Source organism: Vanessa atalanta, chromosome 18 (assembly GCF_905147765.1).
Source record: "Vanessa atalanta chromosome 18, ilVanAtal1.2, whole genome shotgun sequence".
Lineage (NCBI taxonomy): Eukaryota > Metazoa > Arthropoda > Insecta > Lepidoptera > Nymphalidae > Vanessa > Vanessa atalanta.
In genome coordinates this window covers 6989228-7007469 of record NC_061888.1, presented here as the reverse complement: position 1 = coordinate 7007469, position 18242 = coordinate 6989228, and the positions used below count along the sequence as shown (strand labels likewise).

The 18242-nt window shown below is 32.8% G+C and overlaps 1 protein-coding gene across 1 annotated transcript; it reads left to right on the top strand.

The window, feature by feature from the left end:
* The first annotated feature begins 7265 nt into the window (after window positions 1-7265).
* On the top strand, window positions 7266-13262 carry LOC125070905 (melanization protease 1-like). Its single transcript, XM_047680915.1, has 7 exons — window positions 7266-7406; window positions 8123-8268; window positions 8980-9193; window positions 9547-9728; window positions 9822-9927; window positions 10548-10716; window positions 12301-13262. Exons 1-7 carry the CDS (start codon window positions 7346-7348, stop codon window positions 12530-12532), a joined length of 1110 nt encoding a protein of 369 aa, XP_047536871.1. The 5' UTR covers window positions 7266-7345; the 3' UTR covers window positions 12533-13262.
* Window positions 13263-18242: the final 4980 nt, after the last annotated feature.

The window sequence follows — 18242 nt, the reverse complement described above, 5'->3', positions numbered from 1 at the left end:
AATTTATTTCCAATTTTTTAAATAGTTATCCTAAAAATTTAGGTATATGAGTTTGAAAGATTACGATATTGAAAAACCGTCATCGTAGCTAATTAACATAGACGATAATAGTACTCTAGTTTCTAGTACCATGATAGGGGAAGTTAGGGGGCTTGGCCCAAGTAATAACTTTGATATCCTAATTATTCGGTATATGTTATATTAGACTCTATGACCCACTGAATTTCGTATCGCCTATAATGTACCTACAGTGTAGATGCACCCTAGAGCATCTGAAGCAAAAATATTATGGTGTTCCTTAACTGGTGTTCGTTGTTTCTGACGCTTAAATAATTTTGATGATATGATCCATGTACGTAACATTTCAGCTCACAGCAACGTGCAAGCAAAAGCAACTTACTGACAAATCGAGCAGTGGCTTGTTAATGCCCGCTGCGTTCTGTTAAATTATTTTTTCCAAATGTACTGCCAAATAGACTACTTTTGAGTATCTTTCATGAATCGCAAATGAAAAGATGCGCCTGAGGTATTTCGTTATTTGTTTATATATACCGAAAATAACTTTATCGTTGTTTGCATATTTACATATGAGCTTAATCGACTCGTCGGAGAAGTATTCAACATTATTGTGAGCCTCAAAAACTTTGAACAATATTGGTGAGCATGGCGCAACAATTATCAACATGAATAACTAGTCCTCTGACTTCATTACTATATATTTCTCACATTACCAGCGACTGATCGCTGAAAACACAGTGAGTATCCGTCATTACCCATGATAGTATCAGTAATCAGGTATCTTTGGGATCGCTAGGAGCACTTACTGTCGATCATACAGAGTAAAAACTCTACAAGGATGGAGCTTATCCTTAGTCGCTACTGGATGAGCTGAAATAATGGAATCGAATTCAACTGGCCTGATTTCACCAACTAACCAAACTAAAAAAGCACACTATTGCGATTCAACTGAGTTTATCAAACAACGAACTTGACTTTAAACGTTTTCTTATCTAATTAAATCCATATAGGCCAGCCAATAAAGCCCTTGAAGGTCAAGTAATTAGTATCATTATGATTTTTTGTGTTTGGGACGTTAAAATAATAACAAATACAAACAATTAACCTTCTGGGGTGAACTTTAGGGGGTTGTGAGGGTGAAAAGCGTTATTGTTTATAACTTTGTGTAAAAAAATTGTTAGATGGTTGAAAATTGGACAGAAGGTATAAATAATTATAATTTACATTGTTTTCACAAATTTCAACCTTTGTTGTTAATTAGTAATTAATTAAAGTGTCACCCTCAATGTTACTTGTTTTATTGTTTTTTTATTTTATTTATTATTTTTATTTTATTTTTTTCATAAACATATTCAAATTTAACAATAATAAATGTGAAAAAAAGGAGAAAATAGGGCAAAATGATAAATAACTTAGAAAATTGTCTTTAACATTCGTATTACAGGTACGATTTTTGCAGACAAAATTTTATTATTGTTTGTTAATTAACAATTACATGAAAATCATTGTTTTAAGTTTTAACAGCTCAAAAAAAATAAGCAACATTTAATACAAAAATTGGGAAGACACTAGGCCCGGGGACTAGACACGGGGCCCAAATTCCTCCTAACAGTAAGTCAGGACAAATCTTCATATCAAAAGTTTGACATCAAGTCAAGGCACGGGTTATCGTTGTCCAATCGCAAAAATATTTATTATTCGAGTCAGTGATGACCTCATTGCTTCAAATAATCCGAATATAAATAGAGGGAATGCTTTTTTATGTTATAGGGGGCAAACGAGCAGGAGGCTCACCTGATGGAAAGTGATTACCATCGCCCATGGATATCTGCAACACCAGGGGGGTTACAGGTGCGTTGCCGACCTTTAAGAAATAAGTACGCTCTTTTCTTGAAGGTACACACGATACGATACGATTTCAGACACAAGTTTGTTCCGGTTTTCTTCGACGTTTTCCCGAGAAATATTAGCACGGCCGGTGTATGAGGTGTCAACGGTACTGTCGTCTGCATAGCAATGTTCCTGATTTGTAACAAGTCATTGATATGCAGAAGAAATAGAGTGGGTGACAGAACGCAGTCTTGTGGAACACCAGCGTTGACGAATTTTTGGTCGGAGCATGCATGCACTGTCGACAACGACCTTGTCGTTGTCGACAGTGCATGCTCCGATCTGCCAAAAAGCTGGTAATCCAATTGCATAATTTCCCGGGAAGCCCATAGGAAGGAAGCTTCGAAAGAAGCGCTTTGTGCCACACGCGATCGAAGGCCTTCGCTATGTCCAGACTGGCTGCTAATGCCTCCCCCTTGCCCTCAACTGCTTCCGCCCATTTATGAGTAAGGTAAACGAGAAGATCACCGGCTGAGCGACCCCGACGGAAACCGTACTGGCGGTCACTAATCAGCTGGTACTCCTCTAGATACCACAGGAGCTGATAGTTTACAATGGACTCCATTACCTTGGAGAACAAGGGGGTGATGGCTATAGGCCTATAATTGGATGGGTCTGAGCGGTTACCCTTTTTGGGAATCGGATGCACCAAAGCAGTCTTCCAGGAGATCGGGACGACGCCTAATGCGTAAGATTGCTGGAAAAGACGCGTTAAGACCTGTGCCAACTCGGGAGCACAGTCCGTAGCACGATTGAAGGGATGCCATCGGGTCCACTCGACTTATGAATATCCAAGGAAAAAAGTGCTTTACGAACTGCACTTTGCCGGAATTTAACCTTCGGCATCGTGGTATCACATCGCGGGATTGTTGGTGTTGAATTTCCTTGGTCATCCAGAGTCGAATTCGACGCGAAGAGAGAGCCTAAAAGATCAGCTTTCTCCTTCGCGGTATGGGCCAATGACTCACCGTCCTTGTGCAGAGATGGAAATGAAGGCTGACAGAAATTCCCAAGAAGAGCTTTAGCGAGAGACCAGAACGCACGTGTTCCTGAAGGGAGACGCACCAGTCTCTCGTCAATTCTGCCAATGTGGAGTCTTAGCCTTAGCAATCACATTTTTGAAGGACCTAGAGGCAGAGTTATATTCCTTTCTGAATGCGCTGGTCTTTACATCACGAGACGCCGATGCGTTAGCCCAGTCATTCCTTTAATAATAATTATTAAATAATTTGATTTCGGGAAAATAATACCATTATGTTTTGGGACACCCTAAATTGTGTATATTAAAATATATACTCAGGGACGGATCTATCATATGGCTTTTTGGGCTTCCGCCCAGGGCCCCGTGGATTCAAAGGGCTCCCAGCTAGGTCAAGTCAAAAAACAAAGTATATACAGGGCTGGCCCACCTAATTACTCAAAGTATAAAAAAAGAGACAGTATAATATTAAAATTATAATAAATTATTCCTTAGTATTACACAACCGTAAATAAATTGATAAACTATAAAGCAACCTTTCTGCACTTTCCTTTGGAGAATTCTTTAATTTGCTCCTCATATGCTAATCATAAATATAGATTTAAATAATAATTTAAATCTATATTTATGGACAAAATGGATTACTTTGATATTCGAACATTAGATATAATTAAATTCCATTGTTTTAACTGCGATGTGTTTAACTGAGGTTTAAAATTTTAGGTTACGATTATTAAGGAGCCGAGATGGCCCAGTGGTTAGAACGCGTGCATCTTAACCGATGATTTCGGGTTCAAACCCAGGCAGGCACCACTGAAATTTCATGTGCTTAATTTGTGTTTATAATTCATCTCGTGCTCGGCGGTGAAGGAAAACATCGTGAGGAAACCTGCATGTGTCTAATTTCAACGAAATTCAGCCACATGTGTATTCCGCCAACCCGCATTGGAGCAGCGTGGTGGAATGTGCTCCAAACCTTCTCCTCAAAGGGAGAGGAGGCCTTTATCCCAGCAGTGGGACATTTACGGGCTGCTTATGTTATGTTATGTTATATTAAGCTTCCTTAATTACATTTAATTAAATCACAGCTCTTATCGATTGAGACCATAAGTAATTCTTAAGTCATTTTAGACATCTGAATCAGTCTCAGTCAACATTTTTTCTATCTCAGCTGTTCTGTAATTTTTGTTAGTACTTGCTTTTTTTTTGTTAGTATTTTCAAGTATAGCTTCCAATTTGCCATTGTCAATTTTGTAGAAATCTTCCGAAAATAAAATAGACACGCTGTCTTTAGCTTTAGTTGTTTTTGTTTTTCTTTACTTTTCTCTTTTTAACACCTTCTGCTTTCTCTTCTTTAATTTTATTTTTTTCATTTTTCCGAGGAATCCTTCTGGCTGATGTTCGTACAAAAGGCCTCTTCTTGGTATTTTTTGTCTCTTTTCTTTGTGACGTTTTAGGTAGCAAAAATACCTTGTTTTTATGTTATAGGGGGCAAACGAGCAGGAGGCTCACCTGATGGAAAGTAATTCACCGCCCATGGACATCTGCAACACTAGGTTGCAGGTGCGTTGCCAGCCTTTAAGGAAGTACGCTCTTTTCTTGAAGGTTCCCAAGTCGTATCGGTTCGGAAAAACCGCCGGCGAAATCTGGTTCCACAGAGTGTTTGTGCAAGGTAGAAAATGTCTTAAAAATCGCGCTGTTGTGGATTTTTGGACATCTAGGTGGTGCGGGTGATATTGTGATCTTGTATGTTAATTATAGTATTGTTTTCCTTCGTTAATGATTGATCAAAGATTTAAGACTGCAAGCCATACGACTTGTTTAATTTAATAAAATACCTTATTATTTTACATTATCGTCTATTTTTGACTTTGACTTGACTTAGCTGGGAGCCCTTTGAATCTACGGGGCCCTTTGAATCTAGGTGGTGGCAGTGGCTTGGTGGTATGAGCTCAGATCCTTCAACTCAAAGGGAGAGGAGGCCTTAGCCCAGCTGTAGGACTTTACATACTGTTACTTTTGCGTCAAAAAAATTCATAGCACGGGAGAAACGATAATTTGAACTCAAAATGGCAGCGAACGATACATATTTAAAGTATACTATAGTAACCATAGAAAGTGACGATTTCCATACAAATACGAGTATATCGTTATGGATTTTTACTATTTTTCTCTATTTTAAACCACTGCTGTATCTGGTGAATCGGTGAATCCGTTTTTGAGTTTTAGCGAGACTAATGAACACCAATAGTTTATTATATACATATAAAAGTCATATATCGTCAGAGGAAAGGAAAACATGCTGAAGCGCCAAAATAACGGCTCCGTTTGCTTATAACTTCGCGCACATGTTTTATTTAAGACTGAGTTATCTTCGATGGCGATAACCATTTTGCGAATACAAGTTGCAACTCATACCTATAAGTTGACTGCATGTTATATGAACGTAAATTTGTTAAACAAAGATAATAAAGATCGAAAGCTTTACAATGGGGAACAGCTTCAAATTCAACACCTCGTTGTCTGTTGCAAAAATATTGGTTAAATAAAGACAACACGTAGCTTTTGACAAGAACAGAAAAATGGGGACGCATCCGATTTTATGAATATAAAAATATAGAAGTTGACCTAATAACTTGCATTAAATTAGGTATGTATGCTTTCTGTGCGATTAACGTCTGGCTTGAAAATTGTAAACTGTAACCCCAATTTTAATAGTAAATATCAAAATTAACATCACTAAAGAAACGAGCAAATTAAAACAGCATATTTATTGGTTTATTATTAGTAAAACTTAAAATAATTTTAAAGTTTAGTCAGAGTGTAGAAATAAAAAAAAAATTAAATAATGATTACCACATTAAATCGCTCAAGTTATCGTTTGGGTAAATCAAGTTCGGTTACAGATCAATATTACATCTTTTATAAAAATAAAATTGAGGTTTTTACAACATAATTTAAGAATCTACGCACTATTACTACTACTACTACTACTTTTTATCGAACGGGAAGTACGCACAATTGTAACCATATACATATATTGGATACTTGAATGACTTGTTAATTGCATTAGATTTTCTGTAATCACCATATGGTATATTGCTATACTTTTCCGAAACGACTCTTTCTCGGTTAATATAACTGCTTTTCTTATGGCGCAACTTTAAAAGCAAGCTGACTCTCTGAGGAAATACCGGGTTATGTGAACTCTTATCTACTTGTGAATGGTTTTAATATGATTTACCTGCATACTCTTCCAGGAAGTCCAGGAAGTGAAGAGAGCAATTTCGAACCCATAGTAAAGTACTAAGATACACGCATAAAAATAATTGACCTACAAAATATAGTACATATTTTTAGCGAGAAATAATAAGATTAAATTAGGCGATTAAGATGAAATAGAGGACACGATAATGAGAGAGAGGAAAGATTAAATAAGTTAAATATTTTTGAATTATTTTTCTCGACGACCATTGCATTACTTAGCTTTATATTCCCTTACCGGTAATAAGTCAAAATTTACAAATCTAATATATTAATAGCCTAAGCCGATTTTTGTCCCAGTGATTATGGGAAGATGGCTGCTTATAAAAAAACGGTAATAGTTTCATTTGAAGATCTCCAGCTGTTATTGCGTAGAAAATTAAAGAGGATTCTTGATTGTAATTTACTAAATTGTTACGATTAAAGAAATAATTAATTTTAGAGAGCGAAAAAAGTTACTGACCGATTAAAGAGGGGTACTACGGCTGTATAACAAAAAAAAATTAAAACGTATACCTTCTAACTGAACTAATGTATAAAACTATATGATATTAAAAATTTAATGTTCAAGGTGTTCATCATTTTGGCGCCAAATGTAGATGAGTGTCCTGCAATTTAAAATGAAATGAAATTAAAACAAAACCTGTCACAGGCTTCGAACTTCCTAAAAAATATTTTGAATAATCGCGATCTTTCGCGAGAGATCCACTAGTTTTATTTTAATATTCAAAAACCAGCAACTGAAATTTAATTCGTTTCCTCTCAACTGATTGATCGGGAATTTTATACATTCTTTCGAAATTCTCAGTATCAAAACTCAGAATTTTCTGCGTGGGATGAAATTAAAAAAAAAAACAACTGATGATTCATGTTTGTCTAAATGTCAATTTAAATCTGCTTTACACGTCGTTTTACTTCGAGGAATTCTATTTGGTTTTTCTCTTACATACAGTGCGTATAATTTATTAAGGAAAAAATAGTAGACGTGTTGTGATTGGTATGCGCATAATATTATAGGCACTATTAATTACCTTGGCTGAATTTTATTATGAGTAAATAATGTTAATTATTATAAGTGCATATATTAAATTTAATAAGCTCCTTTCGGTTTTACTTCAGATCTTTTATAAAATACCTTTAGTGCGTTAGTGAACTCCGACTGGAGTGAACATAATTGGACTTAAACAGTACACAATGTGGTTAACGCGAGTTGTATTTTTCGTATCCGTTTTATATTGGTGCAATGCTTATATGAGTAAGTATATATGTGAACTTTTTTTATACAAATTAACATTTTTTAAACTATAAATTTAGTATGTAAACAAATCTATGAACTCCATTTTAAACTGCTTTTAACTTTGGAATCGATTGAAAACTTTGCATAGCATATGTAATTCAGATTACAATGCAATAGTCTCAAGATTGATAAGTATATACCTTTGAAAAGTAGGGCTTAAGGCTATACCCCTAAACCCCAAGAGTATCAGTTAATTTTGTATATTTTAGGGATTAAGTAAATTACGTTCATAAAATCTTGTATATGGATATAGCATATCTATTAGAATTACGTACCTCCGTGTTATATAATGTGGATAAATAGATAAATATTACAGAAGAATAATAATACATTATGAATTACATTGTATATTTTACAAATAATGAATTGTTTTCGCGTAGACTCTGTTATATCGTACCTAACATATACGTTATTACTCCAGAAAATATATTTCAGCGATCTCCTCTAATCGTCTAACTTAACGACTCAAAGTTCTTGTACAAATTTATAGTATCTATTTTATTTTATTTTTGTTTAATTAAATGACGTTTATAGTAATTTTGGTAAACGTATTTAATAAAAAAAATCATTAAACATATACAGAATAATATATAATTTTCAGTGTAAACTAAATAATAAACAAAGTTATTGCGGTTTAATTATTAATTTAATTGATTAAAATAATGTATTCTCAGAACAATGCAGCGACTGCAAATTCTATCGTGCGTGTCCTGAAGCTATACATTTCGCAGCAATTACTAAAAATGATCAAATAAAATCTACGAAATTAATGTCGTCGATTTGCGGTGTCGAAATTGTAAATGGAAGCAGGATACCCAAAGTAAGTTTATTGCATAATCGTGGTTGAAAATCATTTGTTATCAAACAGAACATTTCATTTCAAGGGAGTACTTTTTTTCCTTAACATGTTGTTAATCGTCATATCGTAGAAGATCCGAACCTAAAACGACCTTCATCGAGCTCATAATAGAATAAAACATATTCTATAACAAATTTAGTATTAGAAAATATGTCAAGAGTGAGTTGTCTAAAAAAATTCTGGACAGACTATTTTTAATTATTCTTAAAAAAAAAAGATATTTCGTTAAATGTTGCAATATCAATGTGATAAGAAAATTTTTACCCTGACTTAAAGTATCAAAGGTATAAAATGTGCAGCTGTTGGGTTGCCTATTCTTTGCCTGGACATAGTCTGTCTCGATTGTCAGGTTTAAGTGGGTATGTCGATGCCAGTTACTTTAATTTTATAATATTTATTCGTATACAGCTTATGTGTTTTTTATCGTTCGAATTATATTTTCGAACAGATTGCTCTTTGACACATTTTTCTCTGGATATTTTTTTTAACAAAGTAAAGTAATGTAATAATAGTAGGTATAATAATTGTTTTCGAAACTAAACAAATATATCGACATGGCATTCGTGAATTGACGTCAGCCGAACTTTGATATAGGTACTTATGCTAATTTATTTCCTGAAAGGATAACTATTATTCATGCCTAATTAACACGAATGTATGTTTATTAAACAGATTTGCTGCTCTGATTATACTTTGACCGATGAGCGATCTGGTGTTCCCGAATCTACGGATCCAAAAGACTCAATAGAAAAGAACACGAATGTTGCACTTCTACCAGAGGATTGTGGTCATATTGACGGGGGACGTATTTTAGGAGGAACCCTTGCAAACCTATACGAATTCCCGTGGATGGCTCTCATTTCGCACAAGTCACGCTTAAGATCAGGTTTATATGTAAACTTCTTTTATTTATGTAATAGTCCGAACTCTTTAGAGAAGTATTAATTACATTTTTTGAATCATACGTCTGTTAACTATATTAAAAGATTCTCAACGCAAAACTCTTGACAAAAATACTGTGTTCGATGTTTTCACATACAATGAAAGATTTCAATTTTAATTAATACTACATCGGTGAACTTATCATTCAAGCCCTCATTGTTAATTATCCTTCCCAAATAAATAAATGAATGAATGAAATATGAATGAAGTCAATACTGAAACTTAAAGTATCTTTATTATATGTACAAAAGTACTTTTGATAAATTTCTCATCTTGATTTTATTTTTACAATTTTAGCTAATAATGACATGTATTTTAAATGCGGAGGAACTATTATTAACTCCCGATACATTCTGACGGCTGCTCACTGTGTTGTAAAGAAAAAGCTTTATAAAGTTCGAGTCGGCGAATTGGATCTCAGTTCGAAAGAAGATTGTCAAGGAGAATATCCGAATTACTTCTGCGAGGCTCACATTCAGGTTTAAATTATTTCTCGAATCATTGATAAAACAAGTACCGATAATAAAACTAATAACAAAACGCTTATAAACATAAATTGTTTCTTGCCACAGGATATAGAAATCGAAGAAAGTATTCCCCATAAGGAATATCAACGTACGCCGTCAAAGAACGATATTGCATTACTTCGTCTTAAGCAACCAATTGAATTTGGACACAGTGAGTGATATTACTGAATGAATGAATAATAATAGATTCATCAAAGATTATATTTGCTATTTTATCAGTGGAATTTAGAATGTGGTGTGGAATTATTCCTTAACAATGACAATCGGCAATCAGGTGGGCGACCTGATTGTAAGGGGTCACCACCGCCCATAGACAATGACACTGTGAAAAATATTAACCATTCCTTACATAGCCAATGCGCCACCAATCAAGTCTCTTTTGCCTGTAGTTACACTGGCTCACTCACCCTTCAAACCGGAACACAACAATACTGATGACTGTTGTTTGGCGGTAGAATATCTGATTAATGGACAGTACCTACCCAGGCGGGCTTGCAGAAAGCTCTACCAGCAAGTGAATTGGCATTTGTTTATAATTCAACTTTTGTTTGGTGAAGGAAAACATCGTGAGGAAACCTGCATGTCTCAGATGAAAGTCACGTGTGAAAAAACTCCTAACTGTCTCCTCAAATGGAGTGAAAACCTTAGCCCAGAAGTAGGAAATTTACTAGCTCCACCTACTTTACTTTTTAAATGATATAATAATAAAGTAGAACTAGAACTAGATGACAATAAGTGATTTGATGGTTTTAAATTTGATTTTGTTTTCAGAGAATGTCGCACCCATTTGTCTGCCAGTATTGAGCGAGCTCCGTAACATAACTCTTGTTGGTAAAATAGGTACCATAGCAGGCTGGGGTAAAACCGAAGAAGGCATTAAATCCGCCCCGCTTCGAAAAGTCGACATTCCAATACTTTCAACCTCTGCTTGCCGTGAACAGTAAGTCGAAGCTATATTTTTTAACTAATTAGCCGGTACGACTATAATCCCCTACTTTTTTTTATGTATTTATACTATTTCGTTTCATCTGATAAAGAATAGATAGAATAGGTTCACCTGCGTGAAATTATTTATGTCGAGTTCAATACGTCTACGCGGAAAAAAATTTACTACTTTGATCGTTCACGTCGTCTTCGTTCATTACTCGGATGTCATTATTTCGCAAGTAGTGTTTTAAATGTCGAATCCATCATAAAAATTTCCCACTGATATTTATTATACAAACATTTATTTAAAAAGTTAATTATTAAATGTCATGTTATAATTATCGAATTACTTTTTATCTAAGCGGTTTTTACGTTGAATAAAATAAATATTGAATTTAAAAAATAAGTGCTGCATACCTATAATTGAAATCACATTTTGGACTATATTGAATTTCTTTTTATATTTATATGAATCACACTGAAGTATCGTTTAAATCTTTAGTTCTCTATCGCTCGAAGCTGTTAAAGAATAATATAATAATATGGATTGTTATATTTCTGGTTATTTTTTCTCAGTGACTCATTCCGCTAAAATTATATGTACAATGTTTTATTTGATTTAGTAAAGTTATTTTTACAGCTTGTTTATGTAAATTTATTTAAAAAAAAACATTATTAGCAACCAGGTTGTCCTGTGACATATGCTGTTCTACTGATTCCTTTCGCAGATCATCCTACCATCTTTTTATTTCTTCCCATCTCTCGGTTACCATTCCGAAACTTTTCTTGATTTTCTTCTGCTGTCATCCACATATGTCACGTCTGTCTCTATTTCATTTTTACACTCACGTCTGCCACCTTGATTGTTTAAACTTTTTGCAGCTTTCCATTTATCACTCAACCTTAGTTCCAGCATGCTCTTTTCCCTGAGCCTTATCTGAGCATTATCCTGAGCATATCTAAGAATATGCTCAAATGAGCTCGAATAGGATAGATAAAAACCATTTTAAAAATACTTAAATCGTACCTATTCAAATTTCCACTTATTATAAATACAAATCAACTAGCTGGTCATACCGACTTCGTTAAGGTAAAATTCATACAAGGTAAGATTTATACGAGTTACAAGTCGTTGAAAATTCCAAAAATTCCTTCTTAATGTAAATTTTATGTCAATCGGACCTTTCGATCTATAGATCAATATCTGACGCGTGATGACTACTCTGCTCTCTTTGGAAAGTTACATAACATCCAAACCTGATTTTGAATTTTTAAGGAAAATTATAACAAGGAAATAGATACAGTAGTATCGTATTATTAGTTTAAATTTTATAATTATATTCATCAAATATACATGTATAATCTAATATTATCTTTCCCTGCCTAGATTAGCAAAAATTGAATCTGTTTAAAAATAACACAATCAGATTCTAGATACATAAGTATACGTCGAATGGAACCGGTTTTGGGCCGGTATGATTTGTTTCGAGATATGTCAGACAAAAAAAGACAATTCGCTGTCGTAAAAAATGATCGAAAATATATTAACAGGTCGCTGGGACGCTATAGACATTTAACAACATTGTCATGTTTTTAGAAATCCAGAAACGACGCCTAGCCAGTTCTGCGCCGGTGAGTTAGGGAAAGATTCTTGTAATGGAGACTCCGGTGGCCCTCTCATGATGGAAAATAAAGTCAATGGCAAATACAAAATGATCCAGTACGGCATCGTATCGTATGGCCCAAAGATATGTGGAACGGACACTCCTGGGGTATATACTAATGTCGTCAGCTATATGGACTGGATATTAAGTAATATTAAGCCTTAAACAAGAAGAATATTAACAGTATTATAGTTCTAAATGACAATAATAACATTTAACCTTAAAATATCTCTAAATATTAGTTTTATGTAAAGAAACAGTTATGTTTTTAATTTACAACTACTTATGAAAAACCTTTAAAGTAAAATTGCATTTAACTAACATAAAGACTTCCAATTCTAATGTAACATGTAACTTTATTACATATAACATGTAATTTTATCGCAATCGAATCGAAATGCAATAATAATCGTTGAACCATTTTCGTACTCTACTAACACAACGGTCCAGTAGACGAAATGTAATCGAAATATAATTAGGAACGTATCTTATAAACTCGTGGAATTGGTGCGTAGTTACAATTCAAACTGAGAATTATTTTCGTATAATCGAACTTTGATCATAATAGAACCGTGAACGAATCGTAATCGTTATAACTTAGTAGAATAAGCCCCTGATTTCATCCCAAGGGTTTTTGTACGTCGACTTGTAAAAAATAACATTTAGTAAAATTTACATCCTAGTACTTTAAATAGCGGAATCAAACTTGTTTACTTATTCCTATCTCAATTACAAAAGGTTAACCGATAAGCTCTATACAATAATTACTTATAAAATAAAAGTGATAAACACACAGTTATTAAGATAAATACCTCCTTCAACATAATTACTCTTTATAAGACCGTATGCGCTTAACAATAATTTACGACTGTATATTAAATAAACAATATACGCACACATGTCTTTTATTTTATATAAAAACAAATATACATATAATCTTTACAATAAAGCGTTAGCTAATTTTATTGTAGTAAAGACAATCATATCATATCTTTTTAATTTTTCGGCATTACGTCACAAAACCATTGTGGTGTGATGTCGCATTAAGTTTAAAACATCGCTCTGAGACAACGAACAAAACAATATTCAAATGTCAAAATATATTTATCACAATATCATTTCAAAATCATTGTAAAAAAAGGGAAAAGACAAAATAAAATAAAATTACATTCATAATGAAATAAAAGTGAAAAAAATCCATACTTTTGTTATATGAGGAGTCCGTTCCGATTTCGCTTAAATACCCTTTGACTTATATGTATGAATACAGTGTCAAGTGTACGTAAACATATAAGTCAATGCTTATATAACATTATATATTTGGAAAGTATTAATTCAAATAGCATAATGTAAAATGTATTTTTTCAATAAAAAAAAAATGTTTAAGATTTAAGATGATGTTTAATATGTTTTATATTTTGTAATAAATATTTATACTTTGTAAAAATTAATTGAATCTAAATCTATCGTTATTATTTTCCACTTTTTCTTTAAACATAAAAATGATTACTGTGATTTATTTGAAAAATAATAATAGGTATATTCTGATATCGTATGATACTGAATTTCTATGAAATATAATGTTTTAGATATCTAATACTTTCTCATAGTGTTATAATATAGGCAGCTCAAGTAACTGAATTGACCGACTTTTCTCTAATTTTTTTTTATTTTTATGTCAAAAGGTCAGCAAAAAGTCACGTTTTTAAAAAAGGAAGTAACCATTCAGCCTATATCCTCCCTGAAACTTAAAACTATAATAATATGAAGTTAAAATATATGAGCATGCCTGTTATACGCCAGTATCTTTAACTACATAAAAATTATTAAATTATTATATATCATTAATTACTAATTATATTTATTAATTATTTCGTTAATTATAAAAATTACATGATATAAAATGTTTTCTATCGGTGTGGACGAGGAATTTGGTGTTTCAAGTATATATGTATTTTTTAACAAACTATGACACCATAGTTTTCAGACAATGTATAAAATAGACTGTTATTAATCTAAGCATTCAACCGATTATGTTTTATTTCTCATCTGTTAACAAATCAATTCTAAAAGTTATGAGAACTTAAGATCCTTAAATATCATCTCGGATATGCTGAACACATACTCTTAGGTGGGAATACGAATGATTGGCAACTGTACTAAGTCTCTAGTATACTTACTGTACTATACTGTTTAATTAAACTTCGATAAAAAGAAACAAACAAACCTGTCTGTTCGTTTATCGCCATAAATCAAAATATGTTTTCTAAGAACTGTGCACTAACTGAAGGTAAGTACCGAGGTCAAAAATCCCCGTGGGTTCTTCGAGTCTGAAATCATTTAATCTATATTTGCATAACTCAATAATACAAAACAAGGAAATATAAACTGAGAATATTAATAAAGTATTGTGGAATTATTATTTAATTAAACCTATCGAGCAAATAAACAATAATTAACTACATATATCTTACATAGTTAATGCACTGGCAATTATATAACTAAGATTGAATGTCTCTTGTACTTATTTAACTAGTTTAGAAAATCCACTGCAATAGGCTATTTAACTGGTTTAGAAAATCCATTTTATATTATTTAGTAGAGGTTAATGAACCCAGATTTTGTTTTTTTAATTCTAGTACGTATTTGCTGAAAAATATGTAATTTTAAAAAAAAAAAATCCATATTTAATTAGCGCCATAAAAACGCAACTTTTACAATATGGCGCTGTAATGGGGTCGGTGACGTCACTTGCCTGTATTGTAATCTGTGGCACATATAATCCACATATAGTAAACAAATGGAGTTAACAAGCAAGTGACGTCATCATAAACCCGACCAACAGGAGCATTTTGTACAAACGAGTAAAAAATGCATTTTTATTTATGGAATTTTGAATAAATTAATTATGATTTTCAACTTTCGTTGATAAATAATCATTTATAAACTCATAATATATACGGATTACAATAATTGACACTTTTTTTTCGTATTGTCAAATAGCCTATTACATACACAGCACACTTACCAACCCGAAACATCACACTAGAGTATTTCTTCTTGGCAACAGAGCTTATGAATGTGAGATATCAATCCGGACAAACTGCAAGAAAAAGTATTCATCAAAGCATACTGTTACTTTCCTGTACCTTAAGGTTGCCTGGAAGAGATCGATGTTTTAGCAATATGGCCGCCTCTTGTGCATATTTCTATAATATGACATTATGTATGTATGTGTTTATTGGTGTACAATAATGAGTCTTTTGATTTTTATATGATTTGATTTAAAAATGTATTAACTGTAGTAAAGATCGTTGTATTACAGCGGATAGATGTGTACATGTATACGTACGTCATGTTCTTGTTTTAAATTAATTTACCGTGGAATAAACGTCAACCAAAAACCTGTCTCTTATACTAGGAAGTTAGTAATTTGTATGTGTGGTTTTTATAACTGACGTACCAAACGTCCACTCAGAACTTGTTTATATGCAACAACTTTGAATAAATTATGAACACATGAGTCCAGTAAATACAACATTCATATAAATATTTTAATTGTCTTGTTTATTATGTGTTAATGACTAGATTACAAGGCTTCAAAATCTAAGGCATTAGAGTCTACGCTCGGATCGAGACGATAAAAAAGAATTCTGATTTATCGCTAAAAAGTGGGCAGTGCTACACACCCTTAGATAGGACGTATAACAGTTAACCTGAACTGTCTCCGCTCATGATAAAATGACTATAAAAGTAATTGAATCAGAAATATATTCGATTTAGTGCAAAAACTTATGAAATAATATTTCCTGCGTAGTCTTCCTCTCCTTCCTCTGCTGTTGCGATCGAAATCGATCGTAGATATCATCTTCATTCTTAAATTTAAATAATAAATCTTAAAATCAACACTATTGTATATTAAAAACTGACATCATCTACTCTACATATTACGTAATTAATACGTATTTTCCGTTTATAAGGAAACAAGTACGTATGAAATTGATAGTATAGGCCTTTTTTCTGTTTGACTTCCTATCATTTATTTATTTGTAACACGGTATTAATCAAGAATTGAAACAATGGTTTTATTTATAAAATAAATAAATTCCTCAGGTTGTTTCATGTTAAATATGTTATAAAAACTTTTTTGTAAGAGACCATCTCAGTAGATACTACCAACTCATCAAACATTCTACTGCTATACAATAATATTTTGTACTGCTCTGGCTAACCCTTCAAGCTAGACTTGAAGGGTTAAATATATTGGCAGAAGAGCCAGAACATTATCGTTTATAAAAAACATACGTGACGACATTCTTTGTATTTCCGAACATGCATATCAAATATGGAATACCCACGTCCTTACAAGATATCAGAATAATTGATTGATTTTTATTTCTATATACTTAAAGTCTTAATGTTAATTATTCTTGTGTAAATAAATATTACACTTTTATTATTAATACATTTTTCTTTTTTTTTTTCATCGCTATGTACTTAACTTTGTTCGCTAATGGAAAAAACACTGTGCTAATTTGCTATACGCAAATCTGATCTCAGAGTTCGATGACCTTGTCATGCGGGCTTGTGGAATTGAAATTATGATTCGGGATTTGCTGCCATAGTGGTCACTATTAATTAAACATTAAATAATGTTTTTTACATTCGCGAACTTTTACGTTTGTTATCTATCGTAACAAAATATATTTGTGGAGTATGTATACTGTTCGGTTTATTTAGAATTTTATTATATAATTATACAAGATTTTTTTTGCGTAAAGTATGAGCAAGTCGCCATTTGGACGTTACGGTAGCCCGCGAAAGCGATCCCGTGGCGCCCGCTGGAAAGACGGAGTGGCTACTCTAGAGTACCAGGTGCGTCCTGGGTGTCCTGGGCACCGGCGAGTCCCACATAACCCCTCAAATCACAACGGATTTTGATGTGGTTTTATTTAATAGATAGATTGGCTCAAGAGGAAGGTTTATATGAACATTACATGCACAATATAGTAGAGAAACACTGACAATTTTAGAGGTTTCTAAAGTGATGTCTTAAATAAACACTTTTTTTCGCTCACATCGCAAACGCAACTAAACCCTACAAGTCAGATCAAAATAATATAGTACAGTATTGTACACCATAAAAAGTTCTTCAAAAAAGTCCGGGATTGTATATCTTTATCACTTAAGGATAACCCACAATAACCATTTTTTATCATTTAATTTTACGAGAAATAATGGCTTACATTCGAAGCGATTTTAAGCAATACAGCATTAATCCTTATCCAATTAAGTACCTTAAATACATTGTGAATTTAATATAAATCAATATGGCCCTATACAACATGTAATTTGAATTAATATATTCGAAGATATTACAGATTTAAAACGCAGATACATAGCGGTTTGTATTGTCTAATGAATGAAAAACTGTGAACGTTGTATATAAAGACATACTGTAGTATATTTAGTATCAGCATAGCACCCGTGCGAAGCCGGGGCGGGTCTCTAGTTTATCTATGTGATAGTTGATTGAGATCTTTATGAATTTAGGGACTTGAAGATATATAATATTACAAGATTAAATTAGAATAAGCCCCTTCATTAAATAACGTTGTAAACAAGTTGTAAATTTTATATATCTTTCTATCAAATGTCGGACTGGTTTTGTTAATAAATACTACACACATAACATACAACCTTAAGTATGTTATATCTAAGTATCCGTTATCCAAGCCTGCTTTAATTAAGAATTGCAAAAATTCTCAAGGCATTCATCCTTAGTAAATATAACAATTCGTTTTCCGTTTAAAACTGACACTAGGTTTTTCTGTTGGAACGTGTTGTACTATACCTATTATATCGCAACCTATGT